Here is a 21,730-nt window from a genome sequence, read left to right on the forward strand (position 1 = left end):
CGCGGGCGGCGCAGGCGCGGTGCCGGCGGGGTCCGCGGGCGCGCAGGGGACGCGACTCCCACCAACTGCGGCCGCCGCCGCACGCGGGGCGGCCCCGGGAGCGCGCGGGGATTGCGAGGGCGGCGCGCTGCCCGGCCGCAGCGGAGCGCGGAGCGGAGGGATGTGACGCGCATGGCGGCGGCGCTCCCCCTGCGCCGGCAGGGAGGCGGCCCCGCGCCGGGCGCCGCCTGCCCGGCCGCGGCGTGACCGGGGCCGCGCCGGCTGAGCGCTGCGCGGGGTGACCGGGGCTCAGGCGGTGACAGCGCCGCGCGGCGCGGTGCCCGGCGCGGAGGCGGCGCTGCGGGCCGGCGGTGCCGGGGCGCTCCGCGGCGGAGCCCCGCGCCCCTTTCCGTCCGACCTGCGCGGGGCCCGGCGGGGCGATGTAGGGGACATGCCCTGACGGGACGACGAGCGGTCGGGGCGCCGCCTGCGAGGGCACAGCTGCGCCAGCGGAGCCGCCCGCGGCGGGTCGGCCGCGCCCGGCGAGGCCCCCGAGCGCCGCCGCTATGGCTGGGGCCGGGCTCTGGGCGAGCATCAAGTCCCTGCTAGGGAAGAGCGAGGACCCTCTGTTCCTGAACGACTCCAGTGCCTTTGACTTCTCGGACGAGGTGGGAGATGAGGACTTCCCCAGGTTTAACAAGCTGCGCGTGGTGGTGGCGGACGACGGCTCGGAGGCGGCCCCGGAGACGCCGGTGAACGGGGCGTCCCCGGGGCTCCCGTCCGATGACGAGTCCCTGCTGGAGCGGGACATCGCCCTGCGCAGCGCCCGGGCCGGCCGGCCGGACCCCTGCAGCGGCTGCAGCAGCCGGCGGGAGCGCTCCAAGCAGAGGAAGGTGAAGAAGCGGCTGACGCTCGCTGCCCTCCTCTACCTCCTCTTCATGACGGGGGAGCTGATAGGTGAGTCGGGGGCCTGCGGTGCCTCACAGCTCGTTAGGCTGCTCTGGCCTTGGCCTTGAACCATCAGTCCTTTAGAGAGACCACAGAGGTGAGCTGCACGTGCAGAGAGTGAGAGGGAATTAAGTCCGCCTGTATTTTCCTTGAAAGAATTTGCAACTTTCCTTACCCGAATCTCTCATCAATTCCCCGGAGTGGCATAAAAGATACAAATTTTTCTTTGTCTAATGGATTTTATTTCTTCTTGTAAGTTTTAAAGTTGTTTTTAACAAAGGAGAAGTGGCATGAACAATTTCAATTGCAATATTTTTAAATCAACGGCCATCAAATCTTGCTGTGCTTGCAGCAAGAGAAGAAGAGGAAAATACAGTTTTAAATGTGACATTTACCATAATAATGAAAGTAATACTCGGGGGTATTTGTCTTTATCCAGATACAGCAACACACACTATTACTTAGAACTAAAAAGACAAGTCCTGAGCTGTCAACAGCAATCCAGTGGAGACATCACTCCCTTGAGAACTTCTTGATGTCCTGCTGTGCTCTGGACTAGCATGTGCTTTATCCAGACATAAATCATATGAGCACAGTCATTTAAAGTGACTATTACTTTAATGCTTCCTGCTACAACATATAAGAATACCAAGTAGTTGCATTAAATTAGCTGTGGTTTTTGTTAGTACTTGCAGAAGTATAGTGGGGTTTTACCTGAAAATTAGTTCCCAATATAAACACCTGATTGTTGAAGAATGAACCCATTTCTCAAGTTCAGCTTTTATTGCTCCCTCCCAATGGCTATGCTGTGTAGGATGAAGGATGAGGAGAACCTGTGCATTATACACCAACATTATACAACTATGCTTTATCAAATAGGCTATAGCAGCATAGACTTGAAATAAAGTATGAGTGTCCTTGAGATGCATGGATTAGCTGTTAAATATTATGCCTTTTAAGATTTAAAATGCCTTTGCTGAACTTTACAAAGTTCAGTATTTATCTGTTAATCTCTGTTCACTTACTGTGTCCTGTTGTTATCTGTGTTTTGGATACAGCCATGCAGTGCAAGTGTCTGTTGGGTGTGACTCAGCCTCCTGAAAAATGCTTTCATGTTCTCATCGACTGTCCCCTGATTTGGAGTTGTAAGGAACACTGCTCAGTGCCAGTACCTTGATATGTATGTTGAGCCAGGTCTCTCCATAGCAATTAATTGCTTTTAAATGTCTTAAATTTCAACATTCAAGTCTGAATCAGAGCTAATCAGATTAATTACTTGCCATAATTCAAGCACACACAAAAAATCAAATCATAAAAACTTTCTGGAAATGAAGAACAGCAGCATGGGATCTACATCCTACTCCTGACTTCTGCAAATTGAGTCAATTGAGTACTTGTGTGAAGTGAGCTCATGCTGTTGGATGCTTTTGCTAGGACAACTGTGAATTGTGTTCTTAAGACAAACTTGTGCAAGATGGATCGGGAACAAAATAATTGCTAGAGGACAACTATTGCAGTTTGTCCCACAGATGTAGGGGGAAAAACCCCCTACAATAGATTTTCCATTTTTCAGAGAGAGACCATAATATTGCCTGTGTCTGCAGCAGTTTTATTTGGGGCCTTATTTCAGGAATGTGGGTTAATGGAAAAAAATGGCTTTGCCTTTCAGCATGTCTCAGTGTGTGGCTGGTCATTAATAACAGGCCACAATACCTCAGCTTATTATGGCTAAGGCAGTATGTGTCAAACCTGTGGGGATTTGGCTGAATGCCTCCATTTGCCCCCTGTCCATGTTTTTCCTCTGGCTGAGATTTTGGTTCAGCATGAACTCAGGTAAATTTGATAAACAATAGTGTTGTCTTTTAGGCTTAGACATCCTTTAACATGAGAGTGATGTTCGTTGATTGTGTCAGAGTTCTGATGTACACTGAATTTAGTTTATCTGAAGGGCCTCATACTGAATAATGTCTGAGCTGTTGGCAGGTTGATGCTCAGGTCACTGGGAGTTTCTGTTTGGGGCTGTGGATCCAATTCATGCTGTTGGAGACCTCTCCGTAGCTAGTGCAGGGAGAGCTCTAGAAATAATAGATGTTGAGTGTAAAAATACTCTGATCACTGTCACATCATCTTTGTTCTTCCCTCAGAGGGCTTGGGCAGGCTGGATTTGTCTGCACAGAGTGTTAGTGCTGTACTGTGGACTCATCCTCCTCAGCTCTGGGTGTGCTGTTCCCATCCATATTTTGTTCTTTGGACACAGAATCAGAGCACTGAGGGTCAGACCCATCAGATATTCAGGCATCCATCTTCCACAGAGAATAAATAGAGGGTTTGGATATCTCTGTAATTCTGTGGATCTTGACCTGAATGACTTGTCACAGGGCGAGTAATAATGAGCAGAAGAGTAATTAGAGATACAGCCCCCAAGTCCTGGCTCAGTGTCCCACCTGTTTAATTTATTTCACTCCAGCCCTGTACTGTGTTGTCTTTGGTTGGTTTGAAATTTCCAAATTTTATTAATTGATCTGAAGCTCAGGTATTTGGGAAACTCTGATCATGTAGGGTATTTTAACTGACTTCTTTCTATGATCTTTGACAGATTTGAGTTTCTAAATGAAAGGCAGAAGATTCTATCAGACAATTAAATTTTTCAGTAAAAATCTTTCTGGTGTCTGTTACCAATGTCAAGATGAAGGAAATCTTGTTTCAGCAGCTTTTTTTTGTGAGATCTTGATTGGCATATTTTCTCCAAACTCATTACTTCAGCCTATCTCAGTGTTTGTTGCTTCATTTGATGACCAGTTGGATAACAATTTACACTTTGGGGAAACCATTGTGCATCAAGAAATGAAAAACATATTGCAAGTCCTAATTAGCTTTTCTCACCGGGTTTTGATGTTTTCAGCTATGTTTAGAGATTTCTAATTGATCATCCATGAGGAGAACTGCTGTCCTTCATGGGTCATGAGAACAGTGGTGAGCCATCAAGCTATTTGTAAAGGTTACAGATGTATTTTTTTTCAAGTTGCCAATTGTATCTAAACAGCCCCTAGGCAATACCTTTAACCACGTGATGAACTGATACCTTTAGAAACAGAGAACCTTTGATTCCAGGGTTTCTTAAATGGCAATTATGTTTTCTTAATCCACATGCTGCATTATGTTTAGCTTCAGTATCTGAATTCCTGCCTTATACTTTTGTTTTGAAAATCTTTAAAAGTGGGAGGCTAGCTGAAGTGGAATTAACTCATCTTGGATGAAGTGATGCTCAAAATAATACATAAGAATTAACATATATACTGTAAATAATGATATATGTAAAGTGCTGAACTAAATGTCCTTACATATAAATTATTGTTTCTTTGTTGACCATAAGAGAGGTTGAGTTGCACTTTCTAAATATTTTTTTTAAGTTATGGGAGAACACAAATTAATTCAGAAAGGAAAGGCATTAACTCATTTTACTCAAAAAGCTGCTGAATTGCTAAATCTTAAAAAGTCATTGTTTTTGAGCTGCGATGGCCTTTTGGAGAATTTCAGCCTCAGAAGAATTTGACATAGAAACTTCTGAACAATGGAAGAAAGGGGCTGGAGGAAAGGAGCTGTGTGAAATGTAGTGCTTTTGGTAGGTGGCCACAGCACAAACAGTACTGCAGGGCAGCTGTGCTCTGTGTTTGGCTGGGAGGAGAGAGTAGCTCTGTCGGCAGGTGTGTACATAAGAACACCCACAGCCACACACACACAAAGGTTTTATGACCAGTCTTAAAAGCCATCAGCCAGTTGTGAATTCCCCTTTGCTGTTTCCTCTGGTCAGCCTCTTCACTAAGACAATTTTAATTGTATGTGAAGATTTCTTTATTTGAAATGTTAGTTGGAGCCTGAAGCCTGCCAAATGGCACACCAGATGCACACTTTGCTCAGTACAATTTACAGGCTGCATGACAATCTCAAGGTAAAAAGAGAAACCAAATATTAGCTGAGCTGACACTGAAGATTTGATCTTTTCTGAGATAATGGGCTTACCTTCAAGCATATGGGAGACAACACAGCCTGTCCTTGATTCCCCTCTGTATAAGGGATACTTAGGTGAGAGGTGCATTGTTTAAATCTCTCACTCATCCAGCAGCAGCTCTAGCAAGTGAATTGGAACAAAGATATTAACCTCTGATCTCAGGTTATTTGTCTCAATGCAGCTCATTATTACAAGAAAAATTATGGTAATCAATAACAAAGAAAAATGCTGTACAAGTGAAAGTCATTGTCTGCAATAGATATTGCAAGAACTTCCACACTTCTGCCTGAATGGGGAATAATTAACGTTAAATGATAAAGTAATGAAAATAAAAAGGTGACAGGGTAAATTTCATGGTCATTGAATCTATGGAGTTCTGTTCCCGTTCTGTTATGTCAGAGTGTTTAACAGATGTAGTTTAACAAAAGAATCAGTTGATTAAACACATGTGCAGTAATATGAAGAGAAAAGATACAAAACTGTTTTGGACCTGATCTTGCAAACATTATGATGCAAGTAGTCTCTGTTACAATAACAGGAGTGAATCCTTTTTATGTTACTCCTAATAGAAAGCACACTTGACTGCACTTTTAACTATGGTAGCTTTAAATTACAGCATGGCATTTTGCTTGTAATGGCAAACACCCCTCCATGTTTAGTGGGTATAAGGAGGGCTCTCATATACTATTCTGAAAAGAAATAACTGTAAGCTGTGCAAGAGGATATTATGTAAAATAATTAAAAATGTCTCATGTCCTGACTTTTCCTATTATGTTTTCAGGTGGCTATGTTGCTAACAGTCTAGCAATTATGACAGATGCACTTCACATGCTCACTGACCTTAGTGGTATTATTTTGACCCTCCTCGCTCTCTGGCTGTCTGCAAAATCTCCAACAAAGAGATTCACTTTTGGATTTCATCGCTTAGGTATGTAGCTATCAGATTCTGCTGGTAAAGAGTACTTGAAGCAAGGACTGTAAAGAGCACCTAATTCTAGAAGAAAAGGTAGCTAGAAAGAAAGTAGCAACAAACCTAAGAGTTGCTTTAACTGACTCTCAATGTCCTGTCACTGGCCATTGGGGATGCACTGCTTAGGTTGTATTGCTACAAGTGAATAGATTAAAAAAACCAAAAAACCAAACTCAGCCAAAAGTTTGATGGCAGAATTTCATTCACTGGGAGCAGGGCAAGTCCCTCCATTTCTGTGGGACTGGCCCTTAGCAGACTGAGTTAAATTCTGAATGCTTCATTCATCTTCCTTCTTGAAGAGGAAGGCTGGGGAATTGAATTCATGGTGACATTGTTGGTGCAGGAGCTGTGCATGTCAGCCCATGGTTGTTCACAACAGATTATTGCCAGTGCCCAGGAGTTAAAAAATCTTGTTGACTTCAGCAGAATTGTGATACTGGAAAAAGGTCCTATTCAATGTGAAAAATTACATTTTAATCCACAGCTAAGAAGTTATGTAGAACATATTATTAGAGAGCTCTGCCCTGCCAAAGCTCATATAAATCAGGATTCCTCTTGCATTCCCCAAACCACAGAAAGCTGAGGTCAAAATGCCCCATGGTTTGCAAAATACAGCAAGTTACTTAACCTCTGTTCAGTTTAGGTGTCTCTAAAAAGAAGTATAAACAGAATTATGGACTAACCCTTGGAAGAATATTTTCAGGATTTATTACTTCATGTTTGGAAATGTAATGATGATAAAAAGGGTGTTTTCATGTGGTTGCTAACTGGATATAATACCCAGCTGCAGGTCTGTAGACATTTTAGCAAAAATTTCAAAGTATCTTTTTCATGAAATAGATAATTTCTAGTGTCCCAGTTTTCTACCTGTTTTCTATAACACTCTATAGCCTACATTTTTCAAGGAATTTCATTCTTGTGTAGTCAATATTTGCAATTCTTATTTTGGCTGCTAGAACAGCGGTAGAATTCAACAACTCCATCACTCCTTGTCATTTGTCATCAGTTAGTCACTAGTGCATGAATGCATAACTCTGTACACTAGCAAAGCTCTTTGGGGCTCTCGCATGAGAGCATTAGCAATGCCAGCTTTTCCCATTACAAACTTTTCTTTCATGAAGTTTTAATTTTGTGATAGGAGCTCCTCTGATGCTGAAACCTGACCTTGCAGGTATGCCCCTGGCATTTGCTCATACTCTCCAGAAGGATGTTAGCATTTATACATACTTTAACCCTATTTCAAAATAATTTGGGTAGTTTACATGTCTTTGTAACTTTTCTAAAATCAAATAGCAAATACCTTGAATCTGCCTAGCTGAAAACAGGGGTTTATCTTAAAAAAAATAATAGGACCTTACTTAACCATTAAAATATTCTCAGTTCTGTAAATTTTTGCTGACTTTTCAATTAATGTGAAAGAAGAAATCCCTGAGGATTCCTGCCACCTCATTTTCTGTATGTTTTTTTCTTTCCAGTTTACTGTCAGGAAAAATACTAGTCATGAACTAGCCAGACTGATCCAGTGGTGGTTCATGGGCCAGATGTGGCCCATAAAATTAATCTGTACTGCCCTTCTCTCTAGGAGCAGCTACAGGGAGCAGCCTCTCATCTCTGCAACAATTGCTCCTCATTTTCTGCTCCCAGTGCCGGCAGGTGGTCAAAGACTAGAACAGGTTGTGGAGTGGAAATAGATGAAACCCACCTGGAAGCAGCCCTGAGCAAGCTGCTGTGGCTGACCCTCCTTTGAGCAGGACTGCACAGGCTCCAGGGCTTCCTTTCCACTTCAGCCATCCTGCATGAGCAGCAGCAGTGCAGCTCCCTGGATGAGCAGCAGGAGAGCCTGGGGCTGGGAAGGAGTTTCTGTGCTGCAGGAAGGAAGAGGAAGTGAGTCAAGGCTTTGCCAGGGACCCCCAAAATACAGAAGATCTGATGGTTCAAAATTCAAAATACAGTCTTTTTAAAAATCCCATTTGTGAAATTTATTTGCCTGATTTTAGGCATCCATTCTGAATGCTGTGGCCTGAGGGCCCAGTTTCACACATCAGTGAGTGCTGGCAATGGAACAAAGCAGTTTCTAGGGTATATCCTTGTTGTAACACATTTTTCCAAGTAACCTATATGTAAGAAGCTTGTCAGCAAATAATATCAGTTCAACAATAGTTTAAACTTCACAAGAGAAATGTTAAAACATGTCAGGATGTTAGAAGTAGGGTACAGATTTGGTATCTGTCACAGAAGAATATGTGGTTTATTTCTTTAAAGCTGGGAATATGTGCAAAAACTGTGTCATCACTGACCTGCTCTGCATTAAGTTTTAAGATAATCTATCCATTCAGTAGTCATGAAAACATTCTAATGAACAATGTTTCTGGTACTTGTTATTATTTTTGTTTGCAGAGTGATGAATTTTCAATTATTCCCATAAATTTCACTTTGTAAAAGCAACAGACCTGTTAGTTGTCTAGTCAAATTCCAGAAGGAAGTTAGCACTAATTTTCATTTATTTGAATTCTCTTTGAATACATAATATATAAGTTCCATCTTCAGTTTTATTCCATTTTCAGTTGTGAAAAGGAAGCTGACAGATTCAGGAATAGGTTAGAAAAGTGAAGACAAAATAATGGAAACTGTAGTCATGTTAAAGAAGAATTAAATTCTTGAAGCCAAAAATAGTTCAGTTTCCCCATACCTCCTTTTCAGCAAGACACTGAGCAGATTTAAGCACAGATATGGAACCTGGCACTCGTCCATTGCTGCAGAGACAATGTTAGTAATGACAGAATCAGCCAGTCCACTGAGACTGTGCACAGTTCATTTCACAAGAAGGGAAAGATCTCAGCACAAATCTACAATGCTGACATGACAGTGACTCTGGAAGAAACTGCAAGGAAAACACTGGTTTCCAATGCAGAAAATATGGGTTTAGATTGTAAAAGCACACTATATTATTTCTCTGGTAAATGCTAATGTGCTATGGCTTCACAAGTTTTTAAAAAAGCATTCTGGAAAACCTTCTAAGCAATGTATTGTGTATTTTTAGGACTGTTGCCCTGAATAATCTGCCAGCTTCGTAAAGATAATTTCCATTTCTGTGGCTATTTCCAGGATTTTCAAGTTGCTCTGAAATCATCTCAGATTATGACAGTTGACTTTCAGAGCCTTGTTACTCTGCCTGGTAGTGCTGTTCCTCATCCAGGCACTGACACACTACCCAGCAGCTGAATGTGTTGGTGTGAGTTTCTTCTCCCATAATGATTTTAATAATTCAGTGCATGGATCAACAGATTTTGGTGACATTAAAATGCTGATATAGCTGTAATACTCAATAAATAAAATGAAAACACTTCTGTGTTAGAGAAGACATCTGCAGTAACCCAAGTTGTACTTCAGGCTGACAGATTGAAAGCAGAGGAAGAAGAGAGGCAATTCTCAGATGAGTATTCTTAGAACTATGGTACAGCCAAGGGCAGAATTTTGCCCTTACTGGGAATAAATCAAGGCAACACGTGTGGATCTAGGGGGAAGAACAACCATTACAATTCCAAGTAAATTAATTCCACCTCTGATCTTTGAGTTCACAGAGGAAGGCTGAGATCCCAGTGATCCATCTGGCAAGTGACAGTAATGAGCATTATGCATAATGATTACAGATTACTCAGGCATGGCTGCAGATTTATATGCAATACAATGGAGCAAGCATTAAGGCTTTCCCAGGGCTTTTTGTAAAGCCCTGTATTAACTTGATTATAACTGAGACAGTCTTTAACTGGGCTAATGTTTTCTCTGCCAGCTGTGTTGCCTTTTTTTTAAGTTTCAGCTGCTGCAGGTGATCGTTTTCAGAATATGAAGCTAGAGGGTAAAAGTACATTTCTGATAAAAGCAGTCTAGTGGCCCATTTGGAAATACCTATTTTCTTTATAGTAGGACCTTAAAACTGTAGTGTGGACTCATCCTTCTCAGGTTTGTGTGCTATTACCAGCACAATTTCATGACTTGGGCACTGAGGCAGCACAAAAGTCCTGACCTATAAAATATTTAGCCCTGTTTACTCCCATCTGAACAGCAGGAATCTCATAGAGAACTGTAACCACGTTCCACAGATGGAAATGGCAGCAGAAAGCACAGAACAATGAAATACTAGTTTTTATTAGTTTTGCAATTTTTATCTTTATTTAGATATGTGTTTCCTTTTGAAAGTCCCTGCTGATCAGATAAAATTCCTATGCCAAAATAATACTCCTGATGCTTTTGTTTTTTGTTAAATAATAGTATTTGGTAAATACTAGATAATGCTCGAACAGCATATCACAGCAATCCAGAAACTTACATTAAGCAAGGCTTTGTAGCTGAAATCTGCCTCAGATAACACTTATGAACACATATGTCAAGGAGCTTAAGAGTACAGTGTGTGACAAATTTGTACTGTTTGATTTCTTTAACTTTTTGTAATTTCTTCTCCATCCTAACTAAAAAAAAAAAGGATATATAGAAATAATTTCTAAACCCAGCTTAATACTCTGGACACTTAAAATCAAGGTTTCCCTTCTTTGTGGGTGGGCTGGTAATGTTTGAGATCACCTGTCCTCCTCATCCCTGGACAAGGCCTTTGTCTGCGAATTTTCAGGCAAATGTTCTGGGTATCTGAAGAAGTCAGGATCATTACCTGTGCAGAAGTTTGCAGGGAAAACGTAATTTGATGTATATACTGATGACAGGGACATGTGAAGGAGTTTATTAGAACAAAGTCAGTTGGTTAATCCTATTTTACAAGTTTTATTTATCACACAACTTCTTTGTTTATATTGGTATTATGTGGATAAAATAGTTAAAATGAGGCCCTGTCCACATTCTAATTTGGAAATAGAAATGGATCTGAGGCACATTTTTATAATGTCTTTTCCTTTCTGTTTGCAGAAGTACTGTCAGCCATCATTAGTGTACTGCTGGTCTATATCCTTATGGCATTCCTGTTGTATGAGGCTGTTCAGAGAACAATCCATATGGACTATGAAATAAATGGTGATATCATGCTCATCACAGCGGCCGTTGGTGTTGCAGTTAACTTAATGTAAGATCTCTCTCTCTTCATTAACCCTCATAAATGTATTCTCAATAAGCTGCTAATTCAGTCATGGCCTGTAACTTTGTCATGGGATGTAATTTTGCTGGACCTCTTAATTTTCCCAGATAAGACAAGAAATTACACCGGGTATTATTTTTCAATTATTTGGTTTAAAATGAAAAAACCCTAACAAACCCACCCCACCCAAAAAACCCTAAAGCTTGTTTCTTGAAACATTTCTCTCCTTTCCCTTTCAGAATGGGGTTTTTGCTGAATCAATCTGGCCACCTTCACTCCCACTCGCATTCCCACGCTCACTCTCACGTACCTCAGGCGAGTTCTCCAAGCGCAGCCCAGGGCAGCGGCCACGGGCACAGCAGCCACGGGCACAGCAGCCACGGGCACAGCAGCCACGGGCACAGCAGCCTGGCAGTGAGAGCAGCCTTTGTGCACGCCCTGGGGGACCTGGTGCAGAGCATTGGGGTGCTTGTAGCTGCCTACATCATCCGCTTTAAGGTAAGGAAAGGCCTCTCCTGAAGGCACGGGGAATCTTGGCGGTTCACTCTGGTGGTTAAAGTCAAAAGGGGCCTGTTTTTATAAGTTATTAAAAATAGCTTTTTAATGATATTTTATGATAAGCTTCATACATCATGCAAAATAAGCAAGACTGTCTCTACTATATATATTGTAACTATTCAAACCTGGAAACTTGGAACCAGAAGTAACTGTGTCTTCTGAGTCACATTTTTGTAAGTGATCTTGTTTTCATACATCCTTTGACATTGTGAAATTTCCCTTTTGCAGCCAGAATACAAGATTGCTGATCCTATATGTACATATGTATTTTCCATACTGGTGGTTTTTACAACAGTTCGAATTCTGTGTGACACGGGAGTTATTATTCTGGAAGGTAAGATCTGTGCCCAATCTGCAGTGCTTTACATGGAAAATAGCAGATTTCTTGACATCATAATCCCCATCTCTATGTAGATTGTACCTGGAGACCTGTCTGTCTTGGTGCTGCTTTAGTCTGGTGGCTCTTTATGGCTCCTCTAAACGGTAGCAATTCTTAAGTGTCTTTGACTGTGGCCAGAACAACACAAGTCCTGTATCTGCAAACTCTTTACCATCAGGAGATGCAGATGTGAAATGTACAGAACTTTCTAGTGTGTCTGCAGGGACTCTCAGCTGAATCAAGTGAACGTTTGCTCAGACTCAGTTCTACACTCTCACTTCTATTACTTGTACAGTCAAAGTGAATGTGAATGCAGGTAAAAGGAGGCACCAAGCACAGGCAAATGGCTGGACATTTTGTTTCATGTGAGGCAGTCCTAGACACTGAACTTTCAAAAGAGACAGTACTGGAAATAATGTAATTTAAGAGACAGTAAGGCACCAGGTTCAGAGAAGTTATGCAAAAAGTCTGAAGAAATCTGAGAAGCAAGTTGCTGAACTCCTCACAGTATACATAAACTCCATAAATCTAGAAGATAAGCAATAAAAGCTGCTGTAGCATCAAAACTACTCAGAAAGAGTTTATTCAGTACTTGCATTTGTTTTTGACCCAAGTTGATAATCTAAAATTTTGATTTTGCCCTTTGTGCAGAAAAAGGATGTGGTGGTAAGTTAGAGATGTGCTGCTGAAAATACCAAAAGGACTTGATCTGTGATTTGCAGAGAGGACACTCTGTAAAACACAGTCCTCTGTGTTGACCACTGCACATGGATTACTGTAGCCTGTGAACAGGATCCCAGGTACCTGAAATGCAGTTTCAGGAGACAGGCCCTAGCTTTTTTTTTTTTTTTAAACAGATTTTGACCCTGGAGTCCAGCCTAAGATGTTACTAAGGGTTAGAAGTGCAGTGAAGTTGTCAACAAAAGTACATCATTGTAAATGATATCTAATGCTGCTGTTGCCAGAGTGTGGATTCTGGACAGGACAGATTCCACTGAGACAGCTCTGCAATTCCTGAACAACTTCTGTATCCATACCAGACTTAACTGGCCCATTTCCATATTGTTTTCTCTTGATAACATGGAAGTTACTAATCCTCTCCAACAGCACAAATTCTAATTTCTTTGACATTGAGATCTGTTGTAACATTTTAAAGGCTACTGAGACTCTGCAGAAGACAGAATTCATTTTATCTCATGTTTGGTATCACAGGAGTTCCAAGGCACTTAAATGTGGATCGCATCAAGGAAGATTTGATGAAAATTGAGGATGTTTATTCTATAGAAGATTTAAATGTTTGGTCTCTCACTGCAGGAAAAACAACTGCCATAGTCCACTTGCAACTAGGTAAGCTGCTGGATAGCATAATTCTAAATTAAATCCAAGTTTAGGAAAAACCCCACCACTTCCTCTTCATATTGTTATTTAAATTGAACCAAGAAATACCATTCTGGGGAAGGAAAATCTACTAACTCTGGTTTTGTACAGCAAGGAATAGAATACCTTGGCCAAAAAAGACATGATGTAAATGAGAACTGTGCAAATAAAATATTTTTATACCAAAATGTCCAATGCAGGGAAAAAAACCAACACAAAATTTCTCCTCAGAAATTTTCTTACATGTTTAGGGAAAGAAAGGGTGAAGTTCTAATGTGGAACAATCAACACATGAAAAATAAATATTTTGCCCAAAATGTGTGCTGATTCAGACATCTAACTATACTATGAATATTAGTTCCTAGTAGGAAAGCTCAGGTTTTTGGGGGGCAAGTATCAAATACACACAGAGTTCTATCAAGAGAGGTATAAAATGATGAAGAGAGAGTGCACAGTGACCATAAGAACAATATTAAATTAATAAAGTGTGAGCAAAAATTATTCTCAACGGTGGCACTGTGATAAGTTTGAGAACATTTGCATTGCTCAGGTTTCTCAAGGAGTGAATTTATTAATTCTTTTCTTAATTTTGCAGTTCCTGGTAGTTCATCTAAATGGGAGGACGTTCAGTCCAAGGCCCGGCAGCTGCTGCTGAACACGTTTGGAATGTACAAGTGCTCTGTCCAGCTTCAGAGCTACAAACAGGAAATGAGCAAAACCTGTGCGAATTGTCAGAGTTCCAGTGCCTAATTTCATATGTTTTGGGAACTGCTGCCTTATTCTTTACCTTGTGTAGTCAAAGACTGAGAGCAATAAATGCAAAATGAAAATTACCCAATAGTAACCATTAATATGTGGATTTGTACCATGGGACATGCAGCAGGGAGAACTGGTGCTGCAAAAAGTGCAGTGGTTGCCCTACAGAACATTTATTTCACTCTCTCCGTTGTACTGGTTTATTCAATTTATTATGGTTTTGAGACAAAGCTGGGTTTGGATTATTGTTTACAAACTGGAACGTGGCTCTGCAGATACCTCACAAATTACAGTCCAATATTGTCCTTTAAACATTATGTACCACAAAGTACCTGCACTCCAAAAGGAGCATCAGGCATTCAGTATTTCTGTCAAAAGTCTCTAAAGCTGATCATACCAGGGTTGCACAATATATCATGATCCCCAAATTAATTCTTCAGTATTTTTGCAATAGTAATTTTCACACAGTATCTCAAATTATTAACATGTACATTAAGTTGAATTCTTGTGGAAACTGTCTCTTTGGAGAGACTGCAAATTACAGAATTTACTGTACCCAGACCAGAAAGTTAGCTTTAATCTGGGCATTCAGAGATCCAGACAGGAAGATCTTTGCCCAGACTTCTGGTATTTATCTAGAGACCCAACACTGGACCCAAAGTGTTTTAAGTGATCAGTTATCTTTAATGTGTTTTAGAATAGGATTTATACATTAGAAACAGGTTATTTATTTTATAAAGTTTTGACTTGTAAGAGGAATTTATTATTAATAATCTTGAATGTCTAAACCATCATTTGATTCACATTAGAAGGCCAGTTGATTAGCATGCGTTCTAATTGTAATTAATAAATGTCCTGTAATTGATAATTTTTTCCATGATTGTTTTGTTTTAAAAGAAAAGTCAAATGATAGAAGTGCTATTTGACTTGGAAATACTCTCAAATGCAATCTACAGATATGTGGATCCAACAGGAAAGTGGGGAGCAGAAGTTTTAGACGTGCACAATTCCATCCATCACAATCTCTGACCTTTCATCTTTAAGCACAGCGTGGCAGCATCCTGACAGGAATGCCACTGTGATAGCAGTTCCCACTACTTAGCTTATGGATAAAGCAAAATCCAAGCAAGCTCTGTAACCTGAAGGTGTTGGACAACAATATCATAACAACCTACAGTGGCAGAAAGGCCCTTTTGTATTTACAGAGAGGAGGCAACCTGAAAGACTGTGTATTCATCTGGACAGTTCAGAGTCCAAAAAGTGGAATTGTTTGGCCTCATTGTAGAACCTCTGTATTCTGAATGTACCCAAGATAATAAATCTTTACACTAAGCTATCATTCACCTACAAGGCCAGATTTAACCTGCTTCTGACGTCAATGGCATTCAAGAAGCTAAGAGCAGCAAGAACATGATGTACAAAGTTCAAAAGATGGCAAGAACTTGGCTTCAAGTATTTTTTGTTTATTCTGTACTTTCACCTTATGCAGAACTTCCACTGACATGGAAAGTAGTTCTCTGTGTGGATCAAAAAGGAAAGCTTTTGCCAGTTATGGTTATTGTGATATTCAGCTGTGAATACTTCAGCTATTTTCTGTTTTGAAACTCGTTAGGGTTTCACATTTTCATAAGGCTGATTTGGAGGTAACAATTTTTGCTTCTTTTCCTCTTTCTGGAGGTAGGGATCACATGATGAATTTTTATTGATGAAAGCTGACAGCACATTGAGAATCTGGACAGAGTGCACATAACACCAGATTGTATCTGTTTGGGCAAGGAACAGGAACGCTGGTGTACAGCATGGGAGTGTGTGCAGCTGAAAAGCAGCACTGTGCTTGGGAAGGTAATGCTGCAATACAAACACTACCATCAATTAAGCCATATCACAGTTCATTAAAAATGTGCATCCCATCCTTTCAAACTTACTGGCAAAAACCACAAACAACAGGTATTTTGCACATACTAATGCTCAAATGGGTTTTAATTAAATTGGGGTTTACAGTTGATGTAATTAGATGTTGAAGTACAGTAGACATGTATTGTATTTGCAGTTTTTTAATAATTTACTATACATTTGTTTAATTGAAGAAAAAAGGTGTGTTGTTCTATTGTGGGTTTTATTAAATCGATTATTAAACTTCACATTGTCTTATAAAATATTTATTTGTATTTCTCTCTCTCATCATCTTTGAATTCCTACAGCAATCTGATTCTTAGGGCAGCTGTATTTTGAAATGTCTGAACACTCAGCTTCAACTCAGTTTGCAGATGCTATACATAGAATTAATTAAGTCTGTGTTTAGTCAGAACAACTTATTTCACATGCAATAACTGCACTTCAGAAAGTATAAGCTGACAAAGCATGGTGAAGGATTATCATGAAGCAACTGGCAAAACATTTTTGAAACCCTTCATTCACCCTTGAGGGGCCCTTGCTACCAAGGTCTGTAGACTGGAAGTTCAGAGAAAAGGCAACAGAAGACAAAATGAGAATAAAGAATAAAATAATCAGTAAGCTTTTATGGATACTCCAAGTATCAGCTTAGAGGAAAGGGGCATTATTATAAATGAGGTCTCTCTCACGTTTTTCCAAGCCAGATTATTTAATGTGGCTTTGATAGTTTACACACTCTTACACTATTCTTTTCCTTCCTACAAATCCTTACCCTTCCTTCTTTTCCTTCTTACAAATCCTCTGCCTGAAAGGAAAATGCATATACTTGACAGAACTTCTTTCCAAACAAAAAACTTCCAAGATCCAAGCAGGTTTCCACAACCAGCATCCCTGGTTTCCAGAGCTGTGCTGGAATACTCTTGCTGACTGAACAGATGAAATCCCAAGGAGAAGGTTTTTCCTTTCTAAATCTGTGATTGTCACCCATCCTTTTCTGAAGCACAGATACAGTTTTGATGACAACCTACTCATATGAGTCAATTAAACATTTTCATATGAGTAGACTGCAAACCCTCACATCCTACTCTTCCCTTCTGAAGTGTTCTTATCCTAAAAAGAAAATTATCAGAAACATATTTTGTTTCTGAATGTTTTCCTTGCTTAATTATGTGGTTTGGTTTTTGTTTTTAATTGTGTTGACATTTTGTCTTTTCAATACCAGCAGCATTTCTTTCTTCACCAGCAGAATTACCATTTAAAATGTCATACTTGAATCTGGTCTTCAATTATCTTACTACTGTACATATCTGCTATTTCTTGCAGAATCACTCCCAAGTGGCAGAGTGACTCAGAAAAGCAGAAGGCTGGCATTTAAAAGTAATTTTCTGACATAGAAGCAAAAGCCCCAGAAGACACCCATCAAGTAATGAGTGGCAGGGATTCTGTTCAGGTATTTTGGTGGGATCTCATGAGGACACTGCACTGATGCTGCACAGGCAGGGCTGTTAAAGCATTATTTCTACAAATAACTGTAAGAGTAATGAACAAAAGTGAGTGCTTGGGTAAAAGACATGGTACATTCTGCAGCAGCTTCCTAGTCCAATAAATGAATCCATTGCCAGAGAAGGTTCCCTTGGGATCTCAAGAGAAGGGGACAACCCCTGGAAGTATCCAGCTCACTTCCCTCTATCCAAAAGGGCAATGCCAAGGTCTTTTTTCTTGCTGGTTGCTCCAAACACATTCAGTTTTCCCACGAGTGAGCACACATATCTCCAATGTCATTTTTCAACAACTCTTTGCATTATGCCACTATTGCAATGACTTGATGAGGGTTCCTCAGGGTGAGAGAGATGGACGAGAATCTTGGTTCATGATCAGAAGGCTGGATTTATTAATACAAGATATATATGACACAATATGACTATACTAAAAGGAATAGAGAGAGAAGTTGCAGAGGCTGCTAAGCTAAGAATAGCATAGGAAAGAATGAATAACAAAGTTCTGTGTCCAGCAGAAAGCAAGGACAAACTCTCCCGTGAGTGGTCAGCAAATCCAAACACTCACAGAAGACCAATCACAGATGCACCTGTTACATTCCACATCAGCAGATAGTTATTGTTTACATTTTTCTTCTGGGGCTCCAGCTTCCCAGAAAGGACAAATCCTAAAAGAAAGGATTTTTATGAAAAAATGTCTGTGACAATGCCTCTGCTCTCAGTTTCCCTCTCTGTTTTCTTGCCAAATTCTGTCCTCTCCACAGTTTCATTAACAATGTCCAGCTCACACACTGGGCACTGCTGCTTCCAGGGTCACCAGGAGCTTCTCTCACTGCACCAGGGGTGGAACACACCCCAAGAACTCTGCTGTTCAAATACAGACCTGCCTTTGCCCCAAGATAATTTCCTCTTTGATCAATAAAATAAAAATAAAGCCTTTTAACCAAGATGCTAATTCACAGCAAAGACCTAATTTGAAAGCCTCTAGATTTCCTTTCTACCATAAAAAAATAATATAAACGTCCTACACATTCCCCACTCTTAATTTCCTTTCCAGTTTCACCCTCACCTCCCCTCTCTAACAAAGCGTGCTGGGCACTGACAGTGTCTGTGCTCTGGAGCTGGAAAATCCCCTGCTGGTCTACTCTTATTCCTTTTTCCACAGCTGAATGCTCTAGGAAGGACCCTACATGCTCTTTCCTTCTCTGAAATACCTGACACAACTTTGGAAGCTACAAGAATAAATATGGATCCTTTCCATTTTCTGTTTTGCAGCCACCACAGCAATCTGCTCTTAAAACACACATGTAGCTGCCTTCTGTGTGTAAAGCTGTAAAATGATGATATCCTCATCATTATATTTGCTCTTTTGAGTATTTTTGCTCTTTTATCTCTGTTTTCTCTCAGTATTGCACAGTTTGAAAGCAACTGGTGCTAAATATGCAGAATAAAATAACTGCCTTTATTACAGCAATGAAGCATTTACACCTTTTATGGCATCAATTTATATAGGGGAAAAAAGTGCCATTTCATAAGCAAAAGTATAATTTTATCCTTAGGATGACTGTTTCATTATTGCCTTATTATTATACATGGTAAAAAGATAAGTTGTTTCTCCAGGGCCATTATCAGCCAGTACATGAGGGCACATAAATCATCAGTGTTGTCTGTATCAAGTGTGTTCTGCATTGTTTTACATAGCAAACTAAGTCCTGATACACACAGGGATTTTTAGTTCAGCTGATGAATAAACAAAAGGACTCAGATGGCAAGCAGACTAAAAATTTGCATTTATCCCAGGTGCATTAAGAGCACCCAAGTCCCTGCAATCTTTCTATTTCTTTTCCCAAAGCACACACACAAAGAAATTATTTAATAAATCCCTAAATAAACTGATGAAACATGAACTTATAAAACCAGTTACCTAAGTCTAGTACCTGGTGTTTTAATTGTAAACAGGATTTTTGAGAAAAATACTGTAAACAAACACTTTCATAGTTAAGATGGTGCTCTATAGTTCAACGTAGCCTACAATTATTCTGCATTTTTTTACAGATTTCTCGTGCTCCTGTTTCCCCGTGAGAACAAGTGTGACACACCTGTACGGACGAAGGCTCTCCTCCCCTGGGAGCTTTCCAGGCCGTTCCCGGTTTTTCCAGACGATGGCGCAGCGCTCCCAGCGTTCACCGAGAGCTGAGTGCTGAGCGGAGCCACGGACACTCCCCGCTGCCAAGGGAATATATTCAATATATTCTATTACACGTCCTGGAAATGTCTTATTAGTCAGTAAAGAAACAGCAACTCAACTCCAAAACGCTCCCGCCCCCCCTAAAATAAACCCTCACCAAAACCCTCTTATTTTTTCCTAAAAAAGCCACAGGGGATTTAACTTTTTAATGGATGCAATAAGGAAAAGCACAAACCTAGCACTGACTGCCTGATCAATTACTGGGAAGGAGTTTAGACACTTCTTGACGGCATATATGGGTAAATACATGGAATGCAAGCTCCAGTGCTTTCCTCCAGTGACAAACATCTAAGGAAAAAAAATCATATTAATAGAAATTATTTGAGGCTACAGATATTTGAAATGTAATTAGATTATATTAATTAATATTAATACTTAACAAGGTAAGTTATCATGCAAGCCCTTTGTTTCTATGAAGATAAGTATTCCTTCTTTGAGGTGCTGAATTCATGTTTCCAGGACAACAGATGCTTCCATCTGAAACATTCCTGACTGTGCTTTTTTCTGAAGAATCAGAGGACACTTCCAATCAAAAACATAAACCGAGGGAATAAATTTTGTTTCAAACTAGGCAGGTACAATTATAAATGACAAATATTGTTGTGTTTACATTCTGTAATTGCTCGTACAGTAGTGGTTTTGGATTTAGTGGAACAGACTTCAGAGATAGAAAATACAGATGAGGAAGGATGATGAACTCAGATCACAACATCCTTCCAGTAAAGTCTTCTTTCATTTCTTGAAGCTATTAAGCAATTCTGTATTTTCTAAGCTATTGCAGAAGAGACACACCTTAAACTGGAAACAAATTGCCCAACCAGTTACACACTGGTTTCTTTCTATTTGCTTGAAACAGAACCTAGATGGAATAAATGAAGATGGTTTTCAAGCAACCTAGCTTCCTCAACTTGCCACAGAGCAAAGTTCAAGTCATATAATAGAAAAATCAAAGTACAGTAACTCTCTGCTTATCAAATGTTAAAGGTTCATGGGCATTTAGCTGTAAATGAAGATATGTTTTAGATGTGAATAGCTATGCAGGATATCTCGTTACATTAACTCTATTACTGTCTTTGTAAAGCAGCAATGAAAGCAGAATATTTTTCTTCCACAGACTTACTACATCTGAGATTGCTCTGAGGGGAGGATCAAGAGAAGAGCTAGTTCCTAATTTTAGCTGTCAGAGCTAGAAGGAAGCTGCTCACAGAGTTGGAGTAATAACAAAATTAAACCCTACTAATCAGCCCACCCCCTGCTATGGCTAAGTAGGGGCATTAATACTGCAGGGTTGATTGTATGGTTTCAAAAATTTTCTTTTTATTTTTTAAGAGTTCATATTTTGTTTATGATACAAGGTGTGTTTGTGCACAAAAAAAGGAAGGAGAGAAGAAAATATAAAGCCAGGTCATGTGGGTAGTGCAAATAGCAACTGGGAAACATTGGACTTCATCACACTACCATGCAACCAAGTATGGAACATACTACTGTACCTGGAGCAAATTGTGGTGGTCAGAAATTAAATCAATACCAATTTCCTTTACAGACTGCAAAGTGATCTGTTGTGCAGTTCAACTAAGACATCTGATGGTTTTACAGTCACTTTTCTCCTAAACAAGGTACATTTTACCTGTCTAGCCCACATCAAAGACTTTCATTACTGTATGAAAAAAGAATATTGGCGTTTCCCCCATCTCCCTTCTTTGTTGGGTTGCCATATTTTCTTTTATCTGTTTAATGAAGAAGAAAAAATCCCAGTAGATAAAGAACTTCATTTAGCCTTTGATTTTTGTAAATGATTACACTTCCTTTCAACAAATGTACTGTAGCTGCAGCAAAACCCTGTGCTGTACTATTCCTTAAGGAATGCAGGTTGTACCTGTGGCACTGCCAGCCAGACAAGTGTGGGGAATTCTAAAAGCAGACAGGAAGGTCAAACACTTTGGTTCTTTATTGAGGGAATCCACCTATGACTTTGGGGGTAATTCTGTTTATTGCAGAGGGTGTACACCTGTGCCCTTTACACCTACTGAGAAGTGA

At 40.3% G+C, this 21,730-nt stretch overlaps 2 protein-coding genes across 3 annotated transcripts in view; one reads left to right on the forward strand and one right to left on the reverse strand.

Moving 5' to 3' along the window:
• Positions 1 to 16,197, forward strand: SLC30A4 (solute carrier family 30 member 4). Its single transcript, XM_005483513.4, has 7 exons — positions 1 to 936; positions 5,718 to 5,864; positions 10,821 to 10,974; positions 11,226 to 11,484; positions 11,773 to 11,878; positions 13,136 to 13,270; positions 13,896 to 16,197. Exons 1-7 carry the CDS (start codon positions 546 to 548, stop codon positions 14,048 to 14,050), a joined length of 1,347 nt encoding a protein of 448 aa, XP_005483570.3. The 5' UTR covers positions 1 to 545; the 3' UTR covers positions 14,051 to 16,197.
• The window catches only part of C11H15orf48 (chromosome 11 C15orf48 homolog), a 22,825-nt gene continuing 6,952 nt past the window's right edge, over positions 5,858 to 21,730 (reverse strand). The window contains exons 5-8 of one of the 2 annotated variants that reach the window (XR_012582148.1): positions 19,869 to 19,981; positions 19,545 to 19,671; positions 7,609 to 7,771; positions 5,858 to 6,355 (exon numbers count right to left, since the gene is read on the reverse strand). The gene's annotated coding sequence lies outside the window, so the exon portion shown is untranslated. The remainder of the gene's footprint in view (positions 6,356 to 7,608; positions 7,772 to 19,544; positions 19,672 to 19,868; positions 19,982 to 21,730) is intronic. The other variant, XR_012582149.1, reaches the window with a different exon arrangement.

The sequence above is a fragment of the Zonotrichia albicollis genome, chromosome 11, assembly GCF_047830755.1.
Source record: "Zonotrichia albicollis isolate bZonAlb1 chromosome 11, bZonAlb1.hap1, whole genome shotgun sequence".
NCBI classification, from domain to species: Eukaryota; Metazoa; Chordata; class Aves; order Passeriformes; family Passerellidae; genus Zonotrichia; species Zonotrichia albicollis.